This window comes from Pan troglodytes, chromosome X (genome assembly GCF_028858775.2).
Source record: "Pan troglodytes isolate AG18354 chromosome X, NHGRI_mPanTro3-v2.0_pri, whole genome shotgun sequence".
NCBI lineage: Eukaryota > Metazoa > Chordata > Mammalia > Primates > Hominidae > Pan > Pan troglodytes.
In genome coordinates, this window is record NC_072421.2 from 98,261,337 (window position 1) to 98,287,393 (window position 26,057).

A 26,057-nucleotide genomic window follows, 5' to 3' on the forward strand; every position below is an offset into this window, starting at 1 on the left:
ATTTCCCCTTCTAGGGCACTGGGCAGCAAATGTTATCTGAACCATTGCTTCACTGTTTAGAAAAACCCTGCAGTGGGAGAGAGCTTGGTAAGATGTATCCAATCAGAGCAGAATGTTCTCTGGGGCCCTCCAGCTGGCTCACGGGCAAGAACCCCTTCTTCCTGAGGCCTCCCGTTTCTGTAGCAGAAGGCAAACGATTCTCTCCCTTCCTCAGAGGAGTCCCCAGCTTGTTACTTAGGAAACTTCAAAACCACCACTGCAGGTCGTAGGGAAAGAAAAGAAAAACAGACTCAGCCTCATGTATTAACTTCTTCAGATACTTGTCCCCTTTTGAGAGATGAGCACAGAGCAGGTGGGAGCTATAGCAGCACAAAATCAAGCCTTACCAGGCCTAAAATTCGAGGTGGAGCCACACACAGATCCCTGCTCTGACTGCAGTCCCTCTCAATGGTGTGCCAGTGTCTGAAAGAAAAGTGTTCTCTCCCTTGCTGCTGAGAACCTTCTTTCATACAGTCATGGAACCCAGAGTCACAGCTAAGACTCAGCAGCCTCTCTCCTTCAGCTTTACCCAGGGGGTCATCAGTGGATGACTTGAGGGGAGAAGGAAGCAGGCTGGGTGGGGAGGCAGAGCTCATAATGCTCAAGCACTATGTGCCAGGTGCTGTTCTAAACACTCTACTGATTGACTCCGAAGTCTTCACAAGAACCCTATGAGGTAGGTACTGTTATTAACCCCATTTTACAGATGAGGAAATTGAAGCTGAGTGAGATTAGGTAATTTGCCTAAGATCAGACAGCTAGTAAGTGGCAGAGTCAGGATTTCAACACCAGTAGCCTGGCTCTAGAGGCAATGTTCTTCTTAGACATTATGCCATCCTGACGCTACTTCTTTTCCTACTTTCCATTTAAAGACAACTGAAAGCTGTAAGCAAGGAGAAACTTTCCATGTTCTATAATCCTACCCAGACACAAGGCTCAGAGTGGGCTCAGGAGGAAAGAGGGAAATGGAAATGAAAGGGTCTCAACCTGAGAAAATTCAGTCTTGAAAGCGGAGTGATGGGACATAAATCATGAGCCCAGAACAAATTGGGGGAGCAGTGAGTCAGAGAGAATCTCTTTCCACTGGGATTTTAGTGGAAATCTCATTTTTAAAATGCAATATAAAAAATTAGGGAGTTGCTGGGTAGACTGGAACATGGAGGAAATGTTCAAAGTTGGAGCAAAAAGGTCCCTTCTCCCTCTTCCCTCCAGGGAAATATGGGAACTGTGAGAGGCAGCAGGCAAGTTATGGGCAGAGGCAGATACAATGAGTTCATGTGGGAAATTTCTGGTCAGACTAGCTCTGTGGTTCCAAAGGCAAAGACTGCACCTTGGGCGCGATGAATGCCCTTCGTTGTCTTTATCACTAACACTTCAAATGGGGCAAGCCAGGACATACTAGCAGGTCAAAGGCCCAAACAGCAGAGGCCTACTACCTCCTGAACAGAGCTCCACCTGGACCTGACTCAAGGAACATTTATATGCAACTGAGGAGCTTTTGTTTCATTTCATTTTGAATAGTCAAGTCAGTCTTGCTTTCTTTAGGTAAAGTTTTACAGTAACCTCCTTTGTAGTCCTTTGAAGATGAGGATTTGAGAAATCCCAACTCCTAAAGTAGGGGAGAGACAGCAGCAGAATATGACCCACAGCCAGACCCAAAGGGGCTAGCCCGACCCCTGTATATATTGTACCTCTCTCTCTGCCCACCTCTCCCCCACTTCTCCCCACTGCCCCATTCTCTCTTATCCTGCCTATTCCTCTCCCCTATTTCTCTGTCTCTCTCTCTCTCACATACACACACACTCACTCACAAGCAGTACAGTCACTAAGTTGGCTAGGTAATATCCAAAGCACTCTGATTGTCCTACTTTTTGTAAATTGAACTTATTTAAGATATTTTAGAAGAGATGAGTCACGTCTTCCTTTGACCCTTCACCCATAACACACATACCATTCTCACAGGAGGCCACATGGTGCAGTAGAGTCAGACTTTGATTCAAAGCCCAACTCTGTCACGTGACAGTAGGCTTGAGTTTCCTCATCTGTAAAAAGGGAAGATTTCCTACTTCATAAAGTGGTTGGAGAAATTAAAGAAATAGTATATGAAGCCTTGCACATAAAAAGCATTTGATATATATTAATGCCCTTTTGCACAAGAGGTCAAGAATTGCTTGGGTTCTACCTAGAAATCAAGAGCCTTATTTCTGAGCTGGGTTACTTGGCACCTGTGTTATTTCTCTCTCAAAACTACATAATGGTAGGAGGAGTAAAAGAAAAAGTCCCTGCCTCCCAGAGAAATTGAAGGATCCAGAAAGAAGTGCTTATAGCAGGGAATGTCTCCCCTCACCTCCTGTATGAACATCTCTCTCCTTCCTCCAGTATAGGAGGGTCTGCAAAGCTAAAGGAAGAGTTCCTTTGTTACAAGATAGAAAAGTGGTGCCACTTTTAAGATGATTTCTCAGTGTTCTCCTTAGATAACCAAATACAAAGGACGAGGGATCAAGCTCAGCGAAAGTATCAGGCATTTAAGGTATCAGGCAGCAATGCGGGGAAAGGTGAATTTTCTTCAATCAGCATAGGATGGTTAGGGAAGAGCATTTATCACTTTGGTTCTTATCCTTCAAGCCAGGGGAAAAGCAACAGTGAGGACATCAGAGACAAAAGCATTTATAGAACTAACAAACGCAAACGTTTGACAAGTGAGAAAGCTTTATTAAAGCACACATACATGTCAGGGGGGTGGGAAACAAAAGAGCAAGTTACAGCCCGGGATCCCAAGTTACGCCTTCCATTACAATTGCAATCCACACCAAATCAATCTTTGAAAACATTCCTCCATTCGGTTCATACATACAGTAGAAACCACTGTAGCTGCCCTTAATCCAGTGTGCTTATAGGAAATCAGTTAGCAGCTGACTCTGTTGAAAGGGATTTCCTCTCTGCTATACACTCCTTCCACACACAACTTTGGGTAGAAACGCTTATGAGAATAGAAAGGTCAGTTTGGATCAATGAATACCAGAAGATGAAACTTAGCTCACTAGACCCTTCTTTGAAAAGCCTCAACACACTACACCCATGTAATATGTAGGTCAAATTTGGGAAACAATAGCAAAAACAGGAACTGAAAGCTCATCAAGCAGGAAGTCAGAATAACAGGGAGACTCTGTCTACATTCCCTTAGAGCCCTTAACAGTCCCCAGCCTGGAGAAACACTGGGCCAATTGAGATAACACTTGGTTATTCTGGTTGACACAGTGGGATGTAGACCATGCTCTGTTTGATAACACACCCCAGACGCAAACACTAAGACAGATGTGGTACATGAGGATGAATATATCTCATCTTTCATTCGAGAAATGAGGAGCTCTCTCTCCAATGACTGCAGTATCAGTTTAAAATGCAGAAAATTCAGCATGGGCTGTGAGACACTTTACCCTCAGTCACTCTGGTCCTCTGAGATCAGCTAGAAGCTCTCACTGGGCATCCTCGTGATTTAGTCAAAATACATTATCTAATTAAAGTGCTTTTCGAAAGCAGCTCCATTATAAGAGTCCCCCAAAGGTCTAGTAAAGATATCTAGAACTGGAAAAAGCTTGGGAATTCTGTTAGCATTTCAAAGAAAAGCATTAGACCAAAGCAAGGTGGAAACTGCTTAAAAACTAGAAAAGTTAAATTTAAAAGCCAAGTTCCAGAAGTTTATCCAGGTAGAAAATAAGTTAAAAGCATAAATTGGAGAGGAGAAAGAGGAAGGAACTACTCACCTCTCCCCCACATTCCTGTCTTTACTAACCAACCCTGCTTCCCAGAGCCTTAAAACCCAGACTGGTCCTAATGCGAAAGGTAGCCAGGGCTTCCTAGGGAAGTAGGAACAATGATAGCAAGACAGAAGATAAAAAGTTGTTTTAAAAGCTGTTTTTAAGTTAAGTAAACCTTATAAAGACATAAGAAAAAATGGACTCTGAAAATAAACTAGATTATACACAGAAACATTTTAAAGAAATGCTTATTCTTGAGACTGCTTTAAAAAGAAGAACAAGTCTGCATCACTCTAGCCAGCATAATGAGATTTGCAGAAAATACATGTTTGTACACATACACACACACACACACACACACACACACACACACACACACACACACATACACATTAAATTATAAATCTTTGCTCTTGATTTCTTCACTTCCTCTGACCTGCCCTCGCCAGGGCTGGACCTGCAGAAGAGGACAGGGACTCATAAACCCAGCTTCTGCTTGGCCATTGAGGAACGGAGCTGCAGAGTCCCTTCTGCCCAAGACCCTGGGTACTGTCGCATCTTCTGCCACAGGCTCACTTCTTCCCCAGTCGAGTCCATCCAGTCCACCACTTCCCCATTACTGATCCCTGAGGAGAAACACCAGAAGAGGCTAAAGAGGGGCCCCACTCTCAGCCCACCAGGGAAGATGGGTTGTACAGCAAGATTAGCCACCCCATAACAGTTTCCTACGAAGATGGGCTAATGGCCACAGCACTCTGGGAAGTGCTCCCTCACCTGTATTCCTGAGACTCTGTCAAGAGACTCTGGGTTGATGAAATCAGACTCCAAATGGCACACAGTCACTAGAGACTTCTTATTCTGAGGCTGTTACAGAGTTCTAGTGCCTGACAACTCATGCCAGAGCTATTGCCAACTGTACTTAAACATTTTTCTTTTATTATTATTATTGAGACGGAGCCTCGCTCTGTCGCCAGGCTGGAGTGCAGTGGCACAATCTTGGCTCACTGCAACTTCTGCTTCCTGGGTTCAAGCGATTCTCCCGCCTCAGCCTCCAGAGTAGCTGGGACTACAGGCCTGCGCCACCACGCCCAGCTAATTTTTTTGTATTTTTAGTAGAGACGGGGTTTCACCATGTTGGCTAGGATGGTCTCGATCTCTTGACCTCGTGATCTGCCTGCCTCAGCCTCCCAAAGTGCTGGGATTACAGGTGTGAGCCACCGTGCCCGGCCAACTTTTTTCTTTTAAAGCTAAACACCTCTCCTCTAGCTGCAGACTCCAGGTCAGAAGTGAGGATCGTATGTGGCCCCATTCATATTCTCTTATATATTAATCCATTAATTCAGCAAACATTTATTGAGTGCCTACTGTGTGCCAGGTACTCTTCTAGGCTCTAGAGACACTAGTAAACAAAGCAGAAAAAGTCTCTGTCCTCAGGCAACTTTCATTTGAATAGGGAAGACAGAAAATATACAAGCAAACCAATAAGAGTATTTCAGACAGTGAGGTTAACATTATGATGTAAATAAACAGGGTGATGTATAGTGACTGACTCAGGAACTACTGTGCAGATGGAGTGGTCTGAGGACTCTCTGAGAAGGTGACATTTGAGCCAAGACCTGAAGGATAAGAAAGAACCAGACTTTCCATTCAGAGAAAACAATAATTGCAAAGGTTCTGAAGTGGGAATGAGCTTGGTATATTTGGAGAGCAGAAAGTCATTTTGGTTGAAGCATAGTGAGCAAGGGGAAGAGTGATACAAGACGGATCAGAAAGGAGTAGAGGACCCAGGTTACACAGGGGCCTGTAGGCATGTTAAGAACTTTGGATTGTTTTCTAAGCACAACAGAAAGCCACTGAGGGGTTTTAACAGGGGACTGACATGAATTGGCTTACATGTGTAAAAACATCAGTCTATATGCTTCATGTTAAATGTTCTGTGTGATTATTAATATGTAAGTATATTAATATACAAGTGCAGAGACTAGGGAGAGGGCAAAGAAGAGGATCCAAGACTAAGCTCTGCCAAGCACCAACATTTAGAGTTTGGGTATAGAATGCAGCACCTACAAAGAAAACTGAGAAGGGGTGAGCAGTGACTTAAAAGGGAATCAGAATGCAGTGTCAATAGAAGTTCAGCGTTTCAAGCGAAAAGGAGTGATCTAGCATGTTAAATAGTGCTGAAAATTCTAGTGAGATGAGAACAACACTTTGGCAAGAGCAACTGCTCAGCAGAGTGGTGGGACAAAAGCCAGATCACAGTGAAGGAGAGCTGAAGGAGAGGTGAGAAGTGGAGACAATTCTTTCTAAGAAACTAGAAGGGGAACGTGTAGTCAAGGAAATGTTTGTTTTTGTTTCATAAGATTGGAAATACCAGAGCATATCTGTATTCACCCCTGGTAGGTAGGGAGGATGAAACTGAGAGATGACGATTATAGAAGCGAGGTCATCGAGAAGGGTAGGGGGAGGTGGCCCAGAGCACTTGGAGAGAGCTTGGCTTTTGCTAGCAATGACCCTTCTTTCATTATTAACAGCATGGAAGATGGAATGTATAGGTACATACATATAGGTAGGTTTGTAGATTTTTTTGGTGGGAAGATTATGGAGTTCCTGGCAATCAGGGTCACATTTATCTGTGCACATATCAGTGCATGAGCTCAGCCTTCCCCTAGTCCTGGCACATAGTAGGCACTCAATAAGTATTGGCTGAATGTTAACTGAAAGGAAAGAAGACACCTGTCATCACAGAGGAGCTTTGTGTTGAGGGGCGGGAATGGTAATAGGAGTAAAATAGACAAGAAGCCTTCAAACAAGTGAGGATGGGGGAGGGGATCTCACCAGTGCCAACACCCAGCCTGACCCCTCCCAGGAAGTCATTGCTGGCCAGGGGCTCCCGGTCCCACACAGTCAGTTCCAGGCACATATGCTGTAGATCTTCCAGCCTCACACCATTGTAGACAAATGTATGGTTGTAGTGAGGATTCAGGGTCTTCTTCATCACAGGAGTTTTACGTTTACTGGCCTTGTTCCTCATGGGAAGGAGGTATCTGGCAGAGGGCGGGGAGTAATCAACAGCCTACTCAAAGTGGACAGTTATCTCTCTAAATTCCCCTTTCCCCTACCACAGGCCTAGCCCAAGAAGATGAACCCACATCCAGATCCTACTACACACGCCCCTCCTTGAATCTGCTGAAGCAGAGTTCCCACTACCTCTACTAGATCATTCACCTGATTCAATTCCTGTAATCTAGAGAGAAAATGAATATAATAGTATTAGTGAGGCTATTCTGTGCTCCACTGAAAATGGGTTTTAAATATTTGGCTTTGTTTCTACTAGACAATTTATCTCTTTAAATAAAACCAATAGTAATATCTATAAGCTTAGCCAAACATGATTTCTAGATAAATTAAGTCAGTGGGTAATCTGTAATTTTGGGAAAGCTTAAAAACTGTGGGAAACAAAGCCCTGAGTTCCCAAATCTAGACAGTCAGAAGACACAGATTTTCACCCAGAATTAATTAAGAACATGAGTCAGACAAAAGTCAGAACCTGTCTGCAGCCCTCCTCTTTGGATTATCAAGTCTACAGCCCAGACCAGTGCAAAGGTGGTGGAGGTTTTGTCATTACCTAATTTCAGGAACAAATTTGGTTGCCGGGAGTGGTAAGACACACTGGATAATATCCACAGAGAAAGTTAAATTCTTCTCTTAGCTCTCTTGTTCTGAAACTGGTTAGTTTGGGGCTGGTCTAGGGACTCACCCCTTGACAAAGCTGTCTGAAGTCCCTCCTGCTTTGGCAGCCGTCAAGTTCTTGGCTTCTTTGATCCACACCTGGAGCTCTCCCCCTTCCCCACCTTTACCTGTAAGGGATGTCAGCCATAGCAAGTGAGCCCCTTACACCTCTAGATTTATCTTGAGCTTTGTTTATGCAGCACTTTCTTTGCTTGCTCCTAAAGGCAGCGAGCTCCATAACAGAACCGTGCCTGTCCTGTCTCCTCAGTGCCTAGCACAGTGCCTGCCAGTAAGCAATAGGCGCTGTATTAATAACAACCACAATATTAATAAATGCCTATTGAAAACTGGCTATGTGCCAGATACCATGTTAAGCATTTAATTCTCAAAACAACCCTAGGAGAGTCACACTATTTTTGTCCTCATTTTGTACATGAGAAAATTGAGGCTTAGAGACATAAAGTTGCCTGATATTTGTTCAATGATTTAAAAAAGAGGGAACTCCTCCATCTGAGTTCTCGATTCCACCCCTACTTCACAGGACTCTTCAGACATCATCAATTTCAATCCTCACCTCCCAATTTAAATATCTCTTTCTCCACTTGTCCCTTCCCCTCAGTCTAAATATATACTAATCTCATCTCTTTGAAAAAGTACTTCTAAAAGAAAAGCTCCCTTTAACCTTATCTCTTCTTCAAGCTATTCTCCATGTCTCTACTTTCTTTCACCATCAATTATCCTGAGGAAAAAAAGTCCACACTTACCACCTCTACTTCTTTGCCCATTCACTCAGCCTAGTTTCTAGTGAAATCTGGTTTCTGCTTTCACTGATCCACTGAAAATGCAATCTAATGCCAATTGGCCATGTCTTCTCAGACCTCATCTGGTCTGACCTCCCTGTAGTATTTCAATACTGTTGATAACCTCCGCCCCTTCTTCTTGAAGCTCTCTCCTGATAACCTTTTACTTCACTGGTGTTTCTTTCTCTCTTCATCCTTTAAAATGTTGCTGATCTCTCTGGTTCTATACTTGCCTCTCTTCTCTAGTCATGCTACATACCCTCATTGGGGATTTCATTGATTCCCCCAAACCTTCTAGATGTGACTCTGCCAAAGGTATATTTTTTCAAAGAACGTAGGCCACACATTGCCAAGGGATCAAGTGAAACTCTTTATCATTAAGTTCAAGGCCCTCTTCAGTCAGGCTCCCACCTCATGTCCAACTCCAGCCCCACACCCACATCTAGTGTACCAGAACTCCAGTCCCACTAAAATAAGGGACACACTCACATACAACCCCACATTACCATGCCTTTTTAAAACCTTTGCGCATGTTATCCCCTCTTCTGAAAATGCTTTTCTCTCCTCATCCTGCTCCTTTTCTGTCTGGTAAAGTTTTAAGATCCAGTTTTAATGTTACTTCTTCAAAGCTCTCCCAAATGTAACCAGACATAATTCACCACTCCTATATCTGTGTCCTTTTAGCACATGACTGTCTTTCTTGCAAAAACTTAAGCTCCTCAAGGGAAAGCAAATATGTTTTACTCATCTACACAACCGTAGTCACTAACACAGCGGCTGGCATGTTGAATTACTCTTCCCCAGCTTTCAACTTCCTGTCCTTCATACTTTACCACCTCTCCCAGCCACCCTTCTCAGCCCCAAAGTTTCTGTTCTCTTCTGCCCTCTTAGTAGCTTGCCACAGCTGGACCAAGACCAAGTCCATTTAATAGCCTAAAAAAAGAAAAGAATGCCAACCCTAAGGCATTCCCTTCTGTTTGAAAAAACGCAGAGAGGCTTCCTTAGTAAAGGAATCTCCCTAGCAGATCCAGGGAGCATCCCAATTTGGTCTCTCCAACAGTGCTAGCCAGTAGCCAGCACCGGCCTTGCACAGATCCTATGCAGAAGACTAAGCTACATCCAAGACCCCAAAGAAAACTCACTCTTTTTCCGGTCACCTCCAACAGGGGTTTTGGAGGCTGGGATGTATTTCAATGAAACCACCAACTCGCCTTTGTGTGATGGCAAGCCAGTCGGGGACTCAGCACTGATCTGAAACACAGGGAAACCCAACAGGTCAAGCTGGGCTTCTCAAGAATTGTTGGGACTTCTCTCTGAAAAAAATTCTAAAATTACCCCCCAAGAACAGCATCAGGGCAAAAGAGGATCCTTCTTCATATGAATATAATCCACCGTCCCTAGGCCATGGCAGCCACAGGTTTCTATGGCAGTTTCTTTAGAAGGAAATAGGGCAGAACCAACAAAGAGTCTTCTGCAATACCCACTATTATGCCACTTTGGGGGCATAGTTACTAGATTCCAAATACTCTCAAAGATCTTCAAGCAAGGTTGCCATACAAACTCACGAAGGACTGACAGCATGACAGAGAATCTTGCTACCAGCATTGTTAGTAATAGCCAAAAAGTGGAAATGACCTAAATGTCAATCACTATAGAAAGAGTTAAATGAATAATTGTAGTGTCCTTGTATGGCATATGGCATGCAGTCATCAAAAAAGAATTCAGTGAATCTGTACATGCTGACATGGAAAGATATCCAAGACACAGGGTTAAGTCAACAAAGCAAGATGCAGAAAAATGTTCCACTTATATTAAAATATATTCATAGTTGTACATGTGAATATAAATGTATGTAAATAACGATTGCCATTATCACTTATGTTAGCCCTTACTATGTACTAGGCACTGTTATAAGTACTTTATGTGTATCATTTTGTTTGATGACTGTCTCTATGAGATAGGTACTATTAACTCCATTTTACAACTGATGGAAGAGAGGAACAGAGAAGCTAAGTAACTTGCCCAAGGTCACACAGTTAGTAATTGGCAGAGCTAGGATTCAAATTCAGACAGACTGGTTCCAGAGTCCATGCTTTTAAACATTATACTACACTGCATAGAAAAACCCAGGATATGAACAAACTTATCCTCGTTTCCTCTAGGGAGGGGAACAGAATAGGGAAATGAAAGACAACTTTCCCTTTTTTACTCTATATTAACTTTTAGTGTCCTTTTAATGAGAATAGTATATATCATTTGTATGGTTTTTAAAAATACAAAGTATTTTTACAAGGTATTTTTAAAAAGAAGGCTTGCAGGGGAAAAAAAAAAGAGGGCTTTCAGTCAGGTGCAGTGGCTCACATTTGTAATCCCAGCATTTTGGGAGGCTGAGGTGGGCAAATGCTTGAGTCCAGGAGTTCGAGACCAGTCTGGGCAACACAGCAAAACCTTGTCTCAACAAAAAACACAGAAATCAGCCAACGGGGTGGTGTGGGCCTATAATCCCAGCTACTTGGGAGGCTGAGGCATGAGAATCACTTGAACCCAGGAAGCGGAGGTTGCAGTGAGCCAAGATCGCACCACCGCACTCCAGCCTGGGCGACAGAGCCAGACCCTGTCCCTCCCCCCAAAAAAAGAAAAAAGGAGGGCTTGCAAAGATTTGAGGGCTAGGTGAAACTCTGTTACACGAATTTGGATATGCCACAATTATAAATTTTGCATTTAAGTTATCTTTGATCAATGTCTGTCTCTAACACTGTAGCCGAAGTGCCAAGAGACAGAAATCAAGTCTATTTTTGTTCATCCTAGTATGCCCAACACTTAGCAAAGTATCTGGCACATAGTAGGTGCTCCACAAATATTTACTGAATGAAGGTAAGAGTGAACGAATGAATGTCTGAGATGAGCAGCAGGTGGCCTATTGTCTTTGGCTTTGATTGGCAGAACTGCTTCACTCGATTGGCTCTCTCGGCATGACTTTGTTCCTTGTGCTTTAGTATCCAGAGCATGAGCTGGTGCAGACTAGAGGTGCCCTTTCACCTGCCTGTATTTTTTTTTTTTTTTTTTTGAGACAGGGTTTCATTCCCAGAGCCCAGGCAGGCTAGAATGCAATGGCGCAATCTCGGCTCACCGCAACCTCTGCCTCCCAAGCTCAAGTGATTCTCCAGCGTCAGCCTCCCGAGTAGCTGGGACTACAGGCGCACACCACCACACCCAGCTAATTTTTGTAGAGGTGGGGTTTTGCCATGTTGCCCAGGCTGGTCCAGAACTCCTGAGCTGAAGCGATCCACCCACCTCAGCCTCCCAAAGTGCTGGGATTACAAGCAGGAGCCACTGCACTTGGCCTTGCCTGTGTTAATTGGGGTTCCTCTAACTTAGGTCCTTACCAATGCTAGGAAGGCATAATCCCCATAAGTTTGGATCAACATACCACATACCCAGAACACACAGTTTAATATATGTGAGAGAGACAAAAGAATCAGGAGGTAGATGCAGGCAAGGGAAAACTGAATAGGAGCAAATGGATTGCTAGGGAAAAAACAAAAAAACAAAAACAAAACCAGAAACAACAAATGTAGAAGTTAAAATCGATATATAATATGGGAATGGTCTTTCTGTTGTTTATAAAATGTCTACACAATTTATTAATTCCTAGAAAATTATTTTTTAGAAAAGTTCTGTGAACTTCAGTGGACTCTTAAAAATTGGAGTTTAGCATTAGCTAGAAACTGGCATATTTGTTTTAGTAGCACATTCTTATTCTGGCTCCAAATATTTACAAAGAACAAAGACCTCCATGTTAATGTGGTTTCTTCTCTTTATATAAAAGTTTTATTGGCAGTAGTTCATGATGGTTTACAGTGACATTTCCAATATAATTATATTGACCGTAGAGAATGACTTGGGTGCCAAATGGTTAAGAAATTCTAAATTTGTAATAATATGTTATACTTTGGTAATAATTTCTTTCCTGTCTTTTTATTGATATATAATATTTGTATATATTTATGGGGTACATGTGATATTTTGTTACATCCATCATTTTGAACATTTATCATTTTTTTGCACTGGAAACATTTCAAATCTTCTAGCTATTTTGAAATACACATATTTTTATTGACTATAGTCATCCTACTGTGCTGTTGAACAAATTCCTGTTTTTATTAGTATTTAAAGGGACAAATTTAATGTTGTCACTATTTTTTTTTGCAAGGGCAACAGCTATCAAAATATTGGATTTATATTTCCTTTCACTCAGCAATTCCACCAACAGGAACTTCTCTGACAGTTACATTCACAAAAGAAGACCAAGATATATTACAGCATAGTTTTAAGAGCAAAAAAGAATTCAAACAACTTAAAGGCCTATTAGTGGGGGAATGGTAAATAAATTATAATACAGGCACATGAAAAAATACTATGCAGCAGCAATTAAAATGAGATAGATCTGTAAGTGATGGCACAAAAGGATGCCCATGATAAATGAAAAAAAAAATGTGTACAATGAGGTCCATGTGAACCCATTTGTGTAAAAAAAGAAAAAAATACATATAAATACATGGATGCATATCTGTGCTGCTTAATACAAAATTTCTTTCTTTCTTTCTTTCTTTCTTTTTTTTTTTGAGACAGAGTTTCACTCTTTTGCCCAGGCTGGAGTGCAAAGGCGCAATCTCGGCTCACTGCAACCTCCGCCTCATGGGTTCAAGCGATTCTCCTGCCTCAGCCTCCCAAGTAGCTGGGATTACAGGCTTGCGCCACCATGCCCAGCTAATTTTTTTGTATTTAGTAGAGACGGGGTTTCACCATGTTGGTCAGGCTGGTCTCGAACTCCTGACCTCAGGTGATCTGCCTGCCTCCGCCTCCCAATGTGCCGGGATTACAGGCGTGAGCCACCATACCTAGCCATAAAAAATTTCTAGAAGGATACACAAGTAGTGTTAACACTGGTTATTTCTAAGGAATGGAACCTACTTTCCTTTTAATATATTTTATGTTGTTTTAATTTTGAATCATGTGTACATAAGTCCATTTTTGCTTAATTTTCTTAATATGGTAAAAAGTTCAAATGCTTAAAAAGGGGATATAGAGAAAACTAAATATTCCTTCTACCTCAGTCTCCATTCCTAGAGGCAGCCACCATGACTAGTTTCTCATCTAACTTCCCAAAGTCTATGGACCATGTAAAACCATCCCACATTTAAAACGCTAGTGCAAAAAAAATAAGATGAACTTTGTCATGTCATTGTGTAGTTCTGATAATCAAGAAGTTGCTGAATAAGTCCTCTGTTTTAGCTACTTCTTCTTAGCCAGATGATTTCCCTACATTATTTTGTAGTTAAGTGACTCATCTAGTTGGCAAGTGACAGAACCAGGATTCCAATACAGGTCTGCACTCAGATCCCAGGCATGATTATGCCATACTGCTACACTGTGGCCCGAGGTGCCACCTCCAAAGTAATATTTCCCTGGCCTCTGTAACCAAGAGCATAGCAATTGGAGCTCCATGAATTGCTTTACTTCCCACTTGGAAGTAAAGCAGTGGCTTGGCAAAAGGGTACAGATTAGGATATACACAGAAGGTTAGCTCGGAGAAGAGGTGCGAGTTAGGATGTTAGGATACACCCAGATTCTGGAAGGTTAGGAGACAAAGTTTGGTACACATATGAAAATTTTTTCAAAGCAAAACCATGGCTTCACACTTTGCCTGGTTTACACAGAACTCACACTTGATACACAAATGCCTCTGAAATTGCTGTCAAACTCAGAAACACCAGCAGGGGGCACTAGAACTCCAGAGAAGACTACATTCAAAGACGCTACCAACATAGACCAGCAGAGGCTACTGCAGACAATTCTACCTCAGATCCAAACTGCAGGAGTTGTTAAAGCAGACTACCTTTCCATGTAAAGGGAGGCAATGATCCAGTTTCTTATCAAGCTTCCAGGAATCCATCTGGATCTCTGCCTCTCCAAGGAAAGTGTTTCTGCCAAAACGACCATGATGCCAAACTGAGAACTGCAGGGTCCTCTGGGCCAGGAGAGATTCTGGGATCTCATACTGTGAAGGGAAAGTAAAAGCCCAAGATGATTAGTTAAGGGTAATTCTTCAGACAAGATTATTCCAAAACCTGAGCAACCATTCCTGAAGTCACTAGTCCTGAATACCAAATTACTTTATGTTCCCTGAGCACTTTGAGTTTCCTCACTCAAAGCCTCAACTTAACTCATTTTATAAAAACCTACCATATTCCATAGGAGGACCTGGAAAATTCATTTTTTCTTAAGTGGATGAGATAACACTGGATTGTCCAAAAAGAACTGCCAAGGAGACTCCTTATCTCAAATGTCTTTTTTACATGAGATTTGTGGCCATGTGAATCTCAAACTTCACAACAATCCAGGAAAGGCAGATCACCTTTGTTCTCTTCACTGGGAGATCAGGATGTGAACAGATACCCAACGTATCCTCAGACACAGACATGGCCCACTGAAGCCCGTGTCACCTGGTCATGTTGCAGAGGAATAGCTACAGCTTAGGGCACAAGACAGAACAAGTTCTCCTACCCTTGAGGTCTAGATACTTACCCTCAGCGTCTCATCATATAGTGGATTAATAGTGTCCCGCTTGATGCTGGTTTTTCTTTTTCCTTGGCGGGACTTGTCAGGCAGAAGGTAAGTCTTCACATATCTAGAAACCAAAGACAGCACTGAGTAATTTGCTGGCCTTTCTCAAGCCTGCTTTTCACTTTCCTCCTCTCCATATAAATATGCCATGGTGACATGTGATGTCAAAAATGTCACCTCAAGCCCTCTTAGACATGCCATTCTTGCTTTTTCCCAATCCTGGTTCTTTTCCTACATTACACCTCCCTGCTCCCCCAGAAACAGATAAGCTCTGTTCAAGAGTGCCCGGACAGATGCCGGGGTCTGGTCTCTGGTCTCAGAGCATCAGTCAGGTTCCAGAAGCACTCACGGGTTAGAGCGCTTCTTGGCTTCATCAGCATAGGCCAGCTGATGGCACTCCTTCACATGGACAACCAGACTCTGGGTTTGCTGCTCATACTTCAGGGAAAAGGCAATCCTGCCAGTCACAAAGATGTTCCCGAAATCACCAGCTTCACTGTAGATGCTCATCATGCTGCCGATCGTACTCTGAAGATAAAGCACCCACGAACATCTGGGGAAGGCACACTCCCCCGCCCGCATTGCTCACATCTTCCCTCATGATAAAACCACAGTCACTGAACAGAAGTTTCAGAAGCCCCTGCAATAAGCCAGTGCTGCTGACATTCCTTGACCCAGAGGGTAAGAGAGAACTACCAGCACTCAAAATTGTTCAGGTGAATGAATCAGCTCATGGCTCACCTAGCCTCTTAGCTTCTCTTCCTCAACTCTTTTTACAAATTTTAGTGTTCATTTTCACCTGCCCCAGGAAGTGGGCAGGGAGCAGAGGCAAGGTGCAGTTAAGTCCATCTGGGGAATGTGTTATATACAGTAAAACACCAGCTAGAAGGGGGTTAGTTACTAACTAAAACAAGGTGCCTTAATTATCTGTGGGTTTCTCTTATCCACCTTATGTCTTATCAGGGCCTACAGAGAAAAGAGATTTGGCCAGAACTGGGAGTGAGTGGGAGGGAGGAAACCCCGCCAGAAGTGAAAAGGCACCTTCCTTTCTGGTAGTAATCGGTCATGCGAGCTGACATTCTCTTCCTGTGTGTGAGTGTGAACAAATTCTGTTCACCCTTGTTCCTGTTTCCCTAAATATCAATCTTCATGCTTATGACAGAACCAGGCCCTGATTCTTAAATGTTCCTTTAAATTCATTATCCTGACTGGTATTATTGCTTGTTAACCATACCCTGATGTCGATCAACCCTGCCAGAGCCCCTCTCATGACACTCACTTTCTTTTAATGTTGAGAATTTGGAATGGGCTATGATGAAGAAATCTGATCTTGCTCACTTCATAGCCTGGGTGCCCCTTTAGAGGATAAGTTAAGGTTATTGTTCACAAAGCTGTGATGAAAAATGTCCCAAGCTGTAATGTAATAATCTCCAGGTGGGGGCTCAGGAAGTCACCTAGATGTACACTAAGCACCTATAGTCTAAATTGAGGATAGGAACAAACAAATGATCTTACTTACCTGAAAAGAGTGACTAGGATGGTTTCCCCAGGTCCCGAATCTGCTCTAGGGAGGTGCTTCTTTTCTTCCTAGTACCCCAACATGCCTGTAACCACAGATCTAATAGAACTTACCATGGAGGAGCCACTTTGCATGCTGCTTCTGGCTAGCTTCTGGCGATGTAACTTCACTAGGTGGTCAATGTCTTCTTCTTCTTCTTCTTCCTCTTCCTGGAACAATAAATATAAATTCAGAGTTAATAAAAGAAAGACTTTTCTTTAGCTTCAAAGACTAATATCTTTCCTTTAAAGCTCCAAGTTGCCATGTGTATGCGTACGCACACATACTTCTTTTTTTTTTTTTTTTTGAGACGGAGTCTCACTCTTGTTGCCCAGGCTGGAGGGCAATGGCGCAATCTCAGCTCACCGCAACCTCCGCCTCCTGGGTTCAAGCAATTCTCCTGCTTCAGCCTCCAGAGTAGCTGGGATTACAGGCACCCGCCACCACACCCGGCTAATTTTTGTATTCTTAGTAGAGACGGGGTTTCTCCATGATGGCCAGGCTGGTCTCGAACTCCTGATCTCAGGTGATCCGCCTGCCTCGGCCTCCCAAAGTGCTGAGATTACAGGCATGAGCCACCATGCCTGGCCTCATATCCTTCTTTTTACATGTCTTCCCATTTCAAGGTTCCCAGCTCTATTCCAACCATCCTTCTCATATCTCAAAAGAATAAGATAAGAATATTTAATGTTTTTCATAGAAGCTATAACTCTTTTCCATTTGACTTTCCCCAACCCTCTTTACATTTTAATCAAAAGAAGTATTTATTTGAGCCCCAGCCATATATCCAGCAATTTATTAGAAAATAAAAGAGATGGTCAGGCGTGATGGCTCACGCCTGTAATTCCAGCACTTTGGGAGGCAGAGGCGGGCGGATCACTTGAGCCTAGGAGTTCGAGACCAGGCTGGGAAATACAGTGAGACTCCCGTCTCTCAAAAAAAAAAAAAAATTAGCTGGGTATGATGGTTCATGCCTATAGTCCCAGCTACTCAGGAGGCTGAGGTGAGAGGACAGCTTGAGCTCAGGAGTTCAAGGTGGCACTGAGCTATAATTGTACCACTACACTCCAGTCTGGGAAACAGAGTGAGATGCTGTCTCTTAAAAAAAAAAAAAAAAAAAATTGGGAGGCCGAGGCAGGTGGATCACCTGAGGTCAGGAGTTTGCGACCAGCCTGGCCAACAGGGTGAAACCCCATCTCTACTAAAAATATAAAAAATTACCCGGGCATGGTGGTGCACACCTGTAATCCCAGCTACTCAGGAGGCTGAGGCAGGAGAACTGCTTGAACCCAGGAGGCGGAGGTTGCAGTGAGCCGAGATCATGCCATTGCACTCCAGCCTGAGAAACAAGAGCGAAACTCCGTCTCAAAAAAAAAAAAAAGAGATAGCAAAGACAGTCCTTTCCTTTAAGCAAATCAGGAACCAGATTTACTTTAGAAACTTGGGGGTATCAAGTTTCATGTTGCCTTTTCTTAAAGAATTAAATAGGTTGACTGAGAATATCAGGTACTAAAGCCAACTCCAGATAAGTAAAATTTCATATAGTGACCAAGTAAAATATAAGGGCACCTACCATATCCACATTGAGGCCTGGGACGGATTTGCTTCTGTCTCCCAAGGAGCCACTTTCATGTACCACATCTTCTGGGCGAAGATCTATCACAGATTTAGTGTACTCTGAGGGGAAGACCAAAAAAGCCAAATCAAAGAGACCTATTCTTCTCCATACCAAGAGCCCATCAAGGGTACTCAGAACTTCAGTCCTGAAAGACCAGTAAGGGAAACCAGTTACCTGAAGGCCTGAGGATTTTTCTGGTGTTCTTCTTAAATATCATCTCACCCTCATCCACAAATACCACATTTTGACCTCCAGGCTGAGTTTCCTAGGAAGGAACAAGGGCAAGAAAATGGAAAAGAACAGATGGATAGGTAGAAGGAGTCAGTAAGGAAGGACAGTCTTAAGAAGAATAAGGCTCAGATTTTCGCTAAACTATGACAAACTTAAAGGAAAGATTAAATGCCTAGAAATAGTACAAAACCTATTTTCTCACACATTTCAAACAAAACTTCAGAAAATGCTCCCAAGTGAATTTGAACTGAAATTTGTTTAGTTGAAATTCCTGGTTTAAATTCTGCCTAAGAGAATGGAGGGAGGGAGGGAAGAAAGAGGAAGAGAAGAGTGAGGGGGAGGGAGGGAGGGAAAGACGGAGGGAGATAGGAGGTAAAGGAGAAAAGGAAGGAAGGGAGGGGAGGAAGGTGGCTCCATAACCTGAAGCTTACCTTTTCTACTTGAGATTTGGGAGCAGACATCTTCTTCCATTCTGGAAAGAGGCCAGATTTATCCAGAGAGTCTCTCCTGGAGGTAGATTCAGAAATTATAACTAAGTCACCTCCTACCCTTCCCCTTCTACCCAGGGATCAAAGCTCTATGGAAGGAGAGCCAATGGCTTGGGTCATCGTAATAACCAAATTCAGAAGGTACACTTCGCATGTGATTTACCCGGAAGGAATGCAGAAGATCAGATAGGCAACTTTGCACAAACACAAACACTCACACCCTCATTCTTAAGGGACAGCAGCATCAGTTGCTACTGGGCTAAGAAGAATACTCCAAGATACTGGGGGAATTGACTAGAGATGTCAATATGTTCCAGGAAGCTGTGCTCAGAGCCAAATCAGTAGACGTGCTACTGAAAAGACTTCTGTTGAGGACAGAGAAAATACTTCGTTCAACTTCCTGAGGACAGAAGTCAGGAACACTGATGCTGCAGAACAAAATCACAACTTGGGTTGAGAGGAGATGAGGGAAATGGGGGGAACCCCACCTGGAGGTGCTATCCGAGTCAGCTGTGAAGCTATCCAGACTCTCACTCTCAGCTTCCAATGCACTCTTTCCACTTTTCAGCTTTGGCACTTCAAATAGCACACTAGAATAAAAACCAAGAGCCAATATTGAAAAGAAGCAGGTTCTCCTGCCTCTAGTCAGGCCTCTTTCCAATCCATTCACAATTGTAGCCTGAGTGATCTTTCTAAAATAAATATGAGTATACTTTAAACATATAATAAATAAATTAATTAAGAAATAAGGTCTCGCAATGTTGCCCAGGCTGGAGTACTGTGGCTATTCACAGGTGCCATCATAGTGCACAACAGTCTCTAACTCCTAGGCTCAAGCAACCCTGCTGCCTCAGCCTTCTGAGTAACTGTACCATGGTGTACCAGCTGAGTACAGGCATGTACCATGGTGCCCAGCTGAGTATACTTTTTTTTTTTGAGACGGAGTCTCACTCTGTCTCCCAGGTTGGAGTGCAGTGGCGCGATCTTGGCTCACTGCAAGCTCCGCCTCCTGGGTTCACGCCATTCTCCTGCCTCAGCCTCCCGAGTAGCTGGGACTACAGGTGCCTGCCACCATGCCCGGCTAATTTCTTTGTATTTTTAGTAGAGATGGGGTTTCACTGTGTTAGCCAGGATGGTCTCGATCTCCTGACCTCGTGATCCGCCTGCCTCGGCCTCCCAAAGTGCTGGGATTACAGGCGTAAGCCACCGCACCCGGCCCTCAGTATACTTTTAAAACTCTTCAGTGGTTCCCCATTGCTGTTGGGATTTAGCTGAAACTCCTTAGCATGGCAAGAAATCCTCATGATTTGGCCCCTGCTCACCCTCTCCAGTCTCATTTTTCACCCCCTACTCCTCCTTCAAGCTTTATATTTTAGAAAGACAAAGTTATTTTGTTTCTCTGAATATCCTGAAGCTCTCCATCTTCCCTCTTTTATCTGCCTAAGATATTCTTTTCACAATGGCCACTTTTCTTCACCTGCCTCAATCTACTCCTGCTTCAGGTCTCTCCTTATATGTCAATTCCTCCAGATCTCTCTGGCCATGCCCCCACCCTAAGTCTCGATTAGTAACCTTCCTCTGTGCTCCCATAGCATCCTGATTTCCTAGTAACAGTCACCACATATGTAACTATTTATGTATTTTAAACAAATTATTTAATTGGTTCAATAATTTAAACAAATTATTTAATGTCTTTCTCCTCCATTCGACAAAGTTCCATAAGATCAGTGACCACGTATCTTATGTGTTCTCAGTGCCTTGAAGAGAGACTAGCATAGAGTATGCACTCAAGTATTTTTATTGACTGAATTATTGAATAAATGCCCTCAGTGGGACTGAGATATATCCATAAATAAGCAGTATGTCTAGAAGACAGTATTCAGGTGACCAGAATTCTTTTTTTTAGCTTAATCGCCTTAATGAAGGATGACTCTGGGCATTCAAAATACCAGTTCTCATCTTTCAAGGGAAGGATACGGTTCCTCGGCCCCTTACCTCAAAGAATTAGTGAGAGCAGCAGGAAAAGGGGGGAAAAACATCCATTCTTCCTCAAATATCTCAAATAACTTCCCTTGGCTCCCCGGACACCACACTCTCCTGGTTTCCTCCTCCAACCTCACTGGCTACTGCTTCTCAGTCTCCTTTGCTAGTCCTTCCTCCTCCCGTAGACCTCTAATATTTAGATTATGTCCAAACTTCTTCCTCGGGCTGCTCCTCCTCTCTATCTAGAATTATCCCTAAATGATCTCATCTAGTCTCATGGCTTTAAATATCCTCAATAAACTAATAACTCAAATATATTTATTTTTGTTTTTTATGTTTTTTGAGATGGAGTCTCTGTCACCCAGGCTGGAGTGCAGTGGCACAATCTCAGCTCACTACAACCTCCACCTCCTGGGTTCAAGCGATCTCCTGCCTCAGCCTCTTGAGTAGCTGGGATTACAGGTTTGTGCCACCATGGCTGGCTAATTTTTTTATTTTTAGTAGAGACAGGTTTTCACCATGTTGGCCAGGCTGGTCTTGAGCTCCTGACCTCAGGTGATCCATCCGCCTCACCCTCCCAAAGTGTTGGGATTACAGGCGTGAGCCATCATGTCCGGCCTCAAATTTATCTCTTACTCAAACTCCAGACTTGTTTTTCCAATGGCCTACTCAATGTCTCCACGTGGATGTCTCAAACACAGCAAGCCCAAAACCAAAGCCCTAATCTTCCCCCAAAACTACTCTTCGCTCTGTCTCATCAAATGGCAATTCCCTTTCATTTCTCAAGTCAAAAACGCTAAGAATCATCAGTTACTCCTCTTTTTCTCACAATACAAATCAAATCTGTCAGCAAATCCTCTTCAATGTATACCTAGACTCTGATACGTTCTCACTGCCTCCACTGCCATTACTCTGGTCCAAACCACCATCATGTAGCTCTTGGATGGTTGCAGTAGCCTCCTAACTAATCCTGCTTCTTCCCTTGGCTTTGACTTTCCCTCAACAGCCAAAATGAGCTTTTAAAATGTAAATCAGGCATAGAACTATCATATGACCCAGCAATTCCATTCCTGGGTACCTACCCAACAGAACTAAACAATATATGTCCACACAAAAATGTTACATGAATGTTCATAGCAGCATTATTCCTAATAGCCAAAAGATGAAAACACCCTAAATGTCCATCAATGCATGATTAGACAAATGAAATGTGGTATATTCATATAATGGATTATTCATCAATAAAAAACAATGAAATTCTGATACATGCTGCAACATGGATGAACTTTGAAATCATTATGCTAATTGAAATAAGCCAAACACAAAAGGCCACATATTGCATGACTGCATTTATATGAAATGTCTAGATTAGGCAAATCCATCAAGACAGAAAGCATATTAGGGGCTGGGGTAAATGAAGGTGACTACTTAATGGCTATCGGGTTTCTATTTGGGATGGTGAAAATGTTCTGAAATTAGATAGTGGTGATCTAATTTCACAACATTCTGAAAGTACTAACAATCACAGAACTTTATACTTTAAAACTGATTAAAATGATTTTATGTTATGTCAACTTTACCTCCATTTTTAAAAAGAAGACAAAATAAGGCTGTGCCCCTCAGAGCCATCCTTCTTACTTGGAGTAAAAGACAGAATGCTTACAAGTGCCACCAAAGTCTTAACATGATCTGCTTTTCATCCCATCTCTGTCCTCAACTCCTTCCTCAGCCTCCCTTGCTCACTCAGTTTCAGATTACTCAAAAGTGCCAAACAAAATCTCACCCTAGGGTCTTTATACCTCCTTCTTTCTCTATCTACATGCTCTTCCCCCAGATACCCTAAGGGTTTGCTCCCTCATTTTTTTCATATCTTTGCTCAAACGTTACCCTGTTGTTAAGACTTGCCCTGGCTATCCTAAACAGTATATGTACACACATTCATTCCTGGCACTCCCTATACCTTTGGTCTACTTCATTTTCTCCACAGCACCTGTCAATATCTGATATACCATACATTTACTTGACTATCTTTTTATCTCCCACCCCAGAAATCTAAGCCCCACAAACAAGAGGCCTTGTATTCACCAGTGTATCTCAGGGTCTAAAACAATGCCTGGCACATAGTAGGCATTCATAGATATTTGTCAAACAAACAAACTAATAGATGCACAAAGAATGAGGTAACCAAAATCTATAATGTCTTAGCCAGTAAAGAATAAACTCTCCAAGTTGTCACATGATGTTTGACAGTTCTGTGAAAACAGACAGCAGGGCTGAAATCCTAGTACTTACAAGAGGTGAAATGTCAGTCATTCCTTGAAAGATGTATTACTTGTATAGCACAAGACATAGCAGGGGGGCTTGATTTCATTTTTTACTTTAGAATTGTCCTTTTTCCCCTTTTGTCCCCACCCCCACCCCCGCCAAAAAAACCCAAGCAGAACCATTCCTCCAGAGAGGTAGTTTTAACAATGGTCCATGGAGAGTGGTTTTTCCTTTTTTTTCCTAAAGATTAATACATACCAATCCACAGCTAATACAAACAACCCAAGGGCAGAAAAGCAATTATTTGACATCTGGGCAGTAAAAAATAGACTAAGAGATGGGAGCCCTCGGCTCTAACTATCTGTATGATCTCAGGTAAATCACTTATCCTGCTTTCTTTTCTGCAAAAATAGGGTGGTTGAATTAAATTATCTCTGAGGCTCCATAATTTCATGGGAAAGATCATTTATGGTCACTTAATCTGTTTTCATGTTTAGGATAAATAAGAGTCTTCTGGGTCCAATGAGACAAGAGATCACAGACAACCAGAAGCAATAGGTTTCAGAAATTACATTCTGACTGATGATGTCAGATGTGTTAATCAGGTTCAGCAAATAAAAGCCATTCTTATCCTTAATCCACAAAGAAAAAAGGGGGCCTCAACACCTGGAACGGATGAGTCACCCACCCAAGGCTGTGTAGATAAAAATCACAGTCCATATATACAATGAAACATCATACAGATGTCAAAAGAATGAAACAGATCCTTGGTGCTGACACAGAAAGATGTTCATGTTATATCCTTCTACAATTTTTTTCTTTTACGCTTTGAGTAATAACTGACATAAATAAGCTGCACATGTTCAAGTGTGCAACGTGACATTTTGACAAATGTAGACATCTGCGAAACTATCACCACAATTAAGTTAATGGACATATCTTTCACTCCCAAAGGTTTCCTCCTGCCCCATTCTAATCCCTCCTGCCCTTCCTGTAAGTGTTGATCTGCTTTCTGTCACTGCTTTCTAGTTTGTATTTTCTAGTTTTTATACAAACAGAACCATACAGTATGTACTCTTTACTGCTTGGCTTCTTTCACTCAGCATGATTATTTTGAGATTCATTCATGTTATTGCGTGTATCAATAGTTCATTTCTTTCCATTGCTGAGTAGTATTCCACCGTATAAACAAATCAGTTTATCCATTCACCTGCTGATGAGCATTTGGGTTATTTCCAGGGTTGGGCTATTACAAATAAAGCTGCTATGAACATTCACGTAGAAGTCTTTGAACAAACATACGTTTTCCCTTCTCTTGAGTAAGTACCCAGGAATGAAATGACTTAATCACAAGGTAGGTGCACAATGAACTTTTTAAAATACTGCTAAACTGCTTTTCAAAGTAGCTATGCCATTGTACATTCCCACCAGCAGTGTATAAGAATGCTAGTTGTTTATAATAGCAAGGAGGAAATGTAGAAAAGAAAATTTTTTTTTAATCCAGTTGTTTTACATCCTCACCAACAATTGGCATGGTCAGTCTTTTTAATTTTAGTCATTCTAATGGGTATGTAGTAGTATCTTATTGTGATTTTTAGGTCAAATTTATTTAATGACTAAAGATGTTGAGCATCTTTTCATGTGCTTATCTGACATCTCTATATTGTCTTTGGTGAAATGTCTGTTCAAATTTTTTGTGCATTTTCTATGGGATTGTCTGTATTATTGAGTTTTTAAAGTTCTTTTTCTTTCACTTTTTTCACTTAACATGTATATAGTATCATCCTTTAAAGAAAAAGAAATTAAAAACTTAGGAACCCAATCCATATATGTATATTTAGACAGTTTGGTAGTCCATATGCCAAAACTATTCACAACTATTAACGATAATTATCTGGGGAAGAAGCAGTGAGGTTACTGGAGGACTTACTTTACACATTTCTATGCTGTTTTTCAACAATCATATGAAACATGATAAAGTCATTTCCCTTTGGGTGAGTGAAAGTTAGGGGGAAAAAAAACCACACACACACACCATACAAAAGCTAAAAATTCACCGCCACAACCAAATGAGTCAAAAATAAAGCCTCAAGTCACAGATTTCAAAAATCGCACCTAAGAAAACAGAAGATTTAATTCAGCAAAGCTCCTTAACTAATCCTTTCCAATGTAGCAATTTCCAGATTAAGTGAGTGAGTAGTCAAGAAAAACAGAAGTCCTCAAGATTTATAGCCCCAGGTACCACTGTAGAACCTCAACAGAGACAGACAAGACTGATGCAAAATGTCATCTCCCAGGGCACTGGTATGAGCTAGGGGATTAACCCAGATCTGGGACAGGTAAGCCCTGAACCAGGACATTTAAGAGAATTTCATGAGACCAAAACTCAGGACTCCAAGTTGCCTTCTGCACCTACCCCTTCAGGTTACAAGGAAAGAAATATAAAAAGCAATATTCAGTCCTTAAACTAAAGTATAGCTGGGAATGGGGAAAAGATAAATTGTTTCAAGTTAAGGTGAGAAGAACTCACATATGCTGTATCAGAGGAAACAAAAGATACAGACAAAACTTCCCATATTAAAGTTCAGTAAAATGAAATAATAGTCTGGCAGATATATAAATAGCCATGAAGTGGAGAGAAATGAAAACAATTTGCAAGATGGATGAAGAACTGAGTCTGGAGAAGAATTTAACCCTAGGAAAACAAGTAGGTTTCATGTGAGTGCTTTACACTACAGGGGAACTAATAATATAAATTCAATAAAGTGCAAGAATTCAAATACAAGATGATAAAACAAAATGAGAGAAAGAAGATTAGAGCAAAGAACAAATCAAAACCTAAATAAGATAATTTACTCAAATAATTAAATTAGAAGCAGCAAAAAGTAAGGAAGGGAGGGGAAAAGGGGTAGGGGAGGGAAATAAACTGAAAACCAAATTAATAGCATGGAGGAATGGGTC

At 42.0% G+C, this 26,057-nt stretch overlaps 1 protein-coding gene across 8 annotated transcripts in view; it reads right to left on the reverse strand.

Moving 5' to 3' along the window:
- Positions 1 to 2,730: 2,730 nt before the first annotated feature.
- SYTL4 (synaptotagmin like 4) overlaps positions 2,731 to 26,057 on the reverse strand; it is a 55,880-nt gene continuing 32,553 nt past the window's right edge. For all 8 annotated transcript variants that reach the window (XM_016943306.4, XM_016943305.4, XM_024353231.3 and 5 more), the window contains 12 exons: positions 19,337 to 19,438; positions 18,792 to 18,867; positions 18,304 to 18,394; positions 18,085 to 18,188; positions 16,586 to 16,681; positions 15,303 to 15,481; positions 14,915 to 15,017; positions 14,226 to 14,387; positions 9,469 to 9,577; positions 7,555 to 7,654; positions 6,633 to 6,841; positions 2,731 to 4,423 (listed from right to left, as the gene is read on the reverse strand). In XM_016943306.4, the coding sequence (XP_016798795.1) occupies positions 4,275 to 4,423; positions 6,633 to 6,841; positions 7,555 to 7,654; positions 9,469 to 9,577; positions 14,226 to 14,387; positions 14,915 to 15,017; positions 15,303 to 15,481; positions 16,586 to 16,681; positions 18,085 to 18,188; positions 18,304 to 18,394; positions 18,792 to 18,867; positions 19,337 to 19,438 (1,480 nt within the window). In that variant the 3' untranslated portion in view covers positions 2,731 to 4,274. The remainder of the gene's footprint in view (positions 4,424 to 6,632; positions 6,842 to 7,554; positions 7,655 to 9,468; positions 9,578 to 14,225; positions 14,388 to 14,914; positions 15,018 to 15,302; positions 15,482 to 16,585; positions 16,682 to 18,084; positions 18,189 to 18,303; positions 18,395 to 18,791; positions 18,868 to 19,336; positions 19,439 to 26,057) is intronic.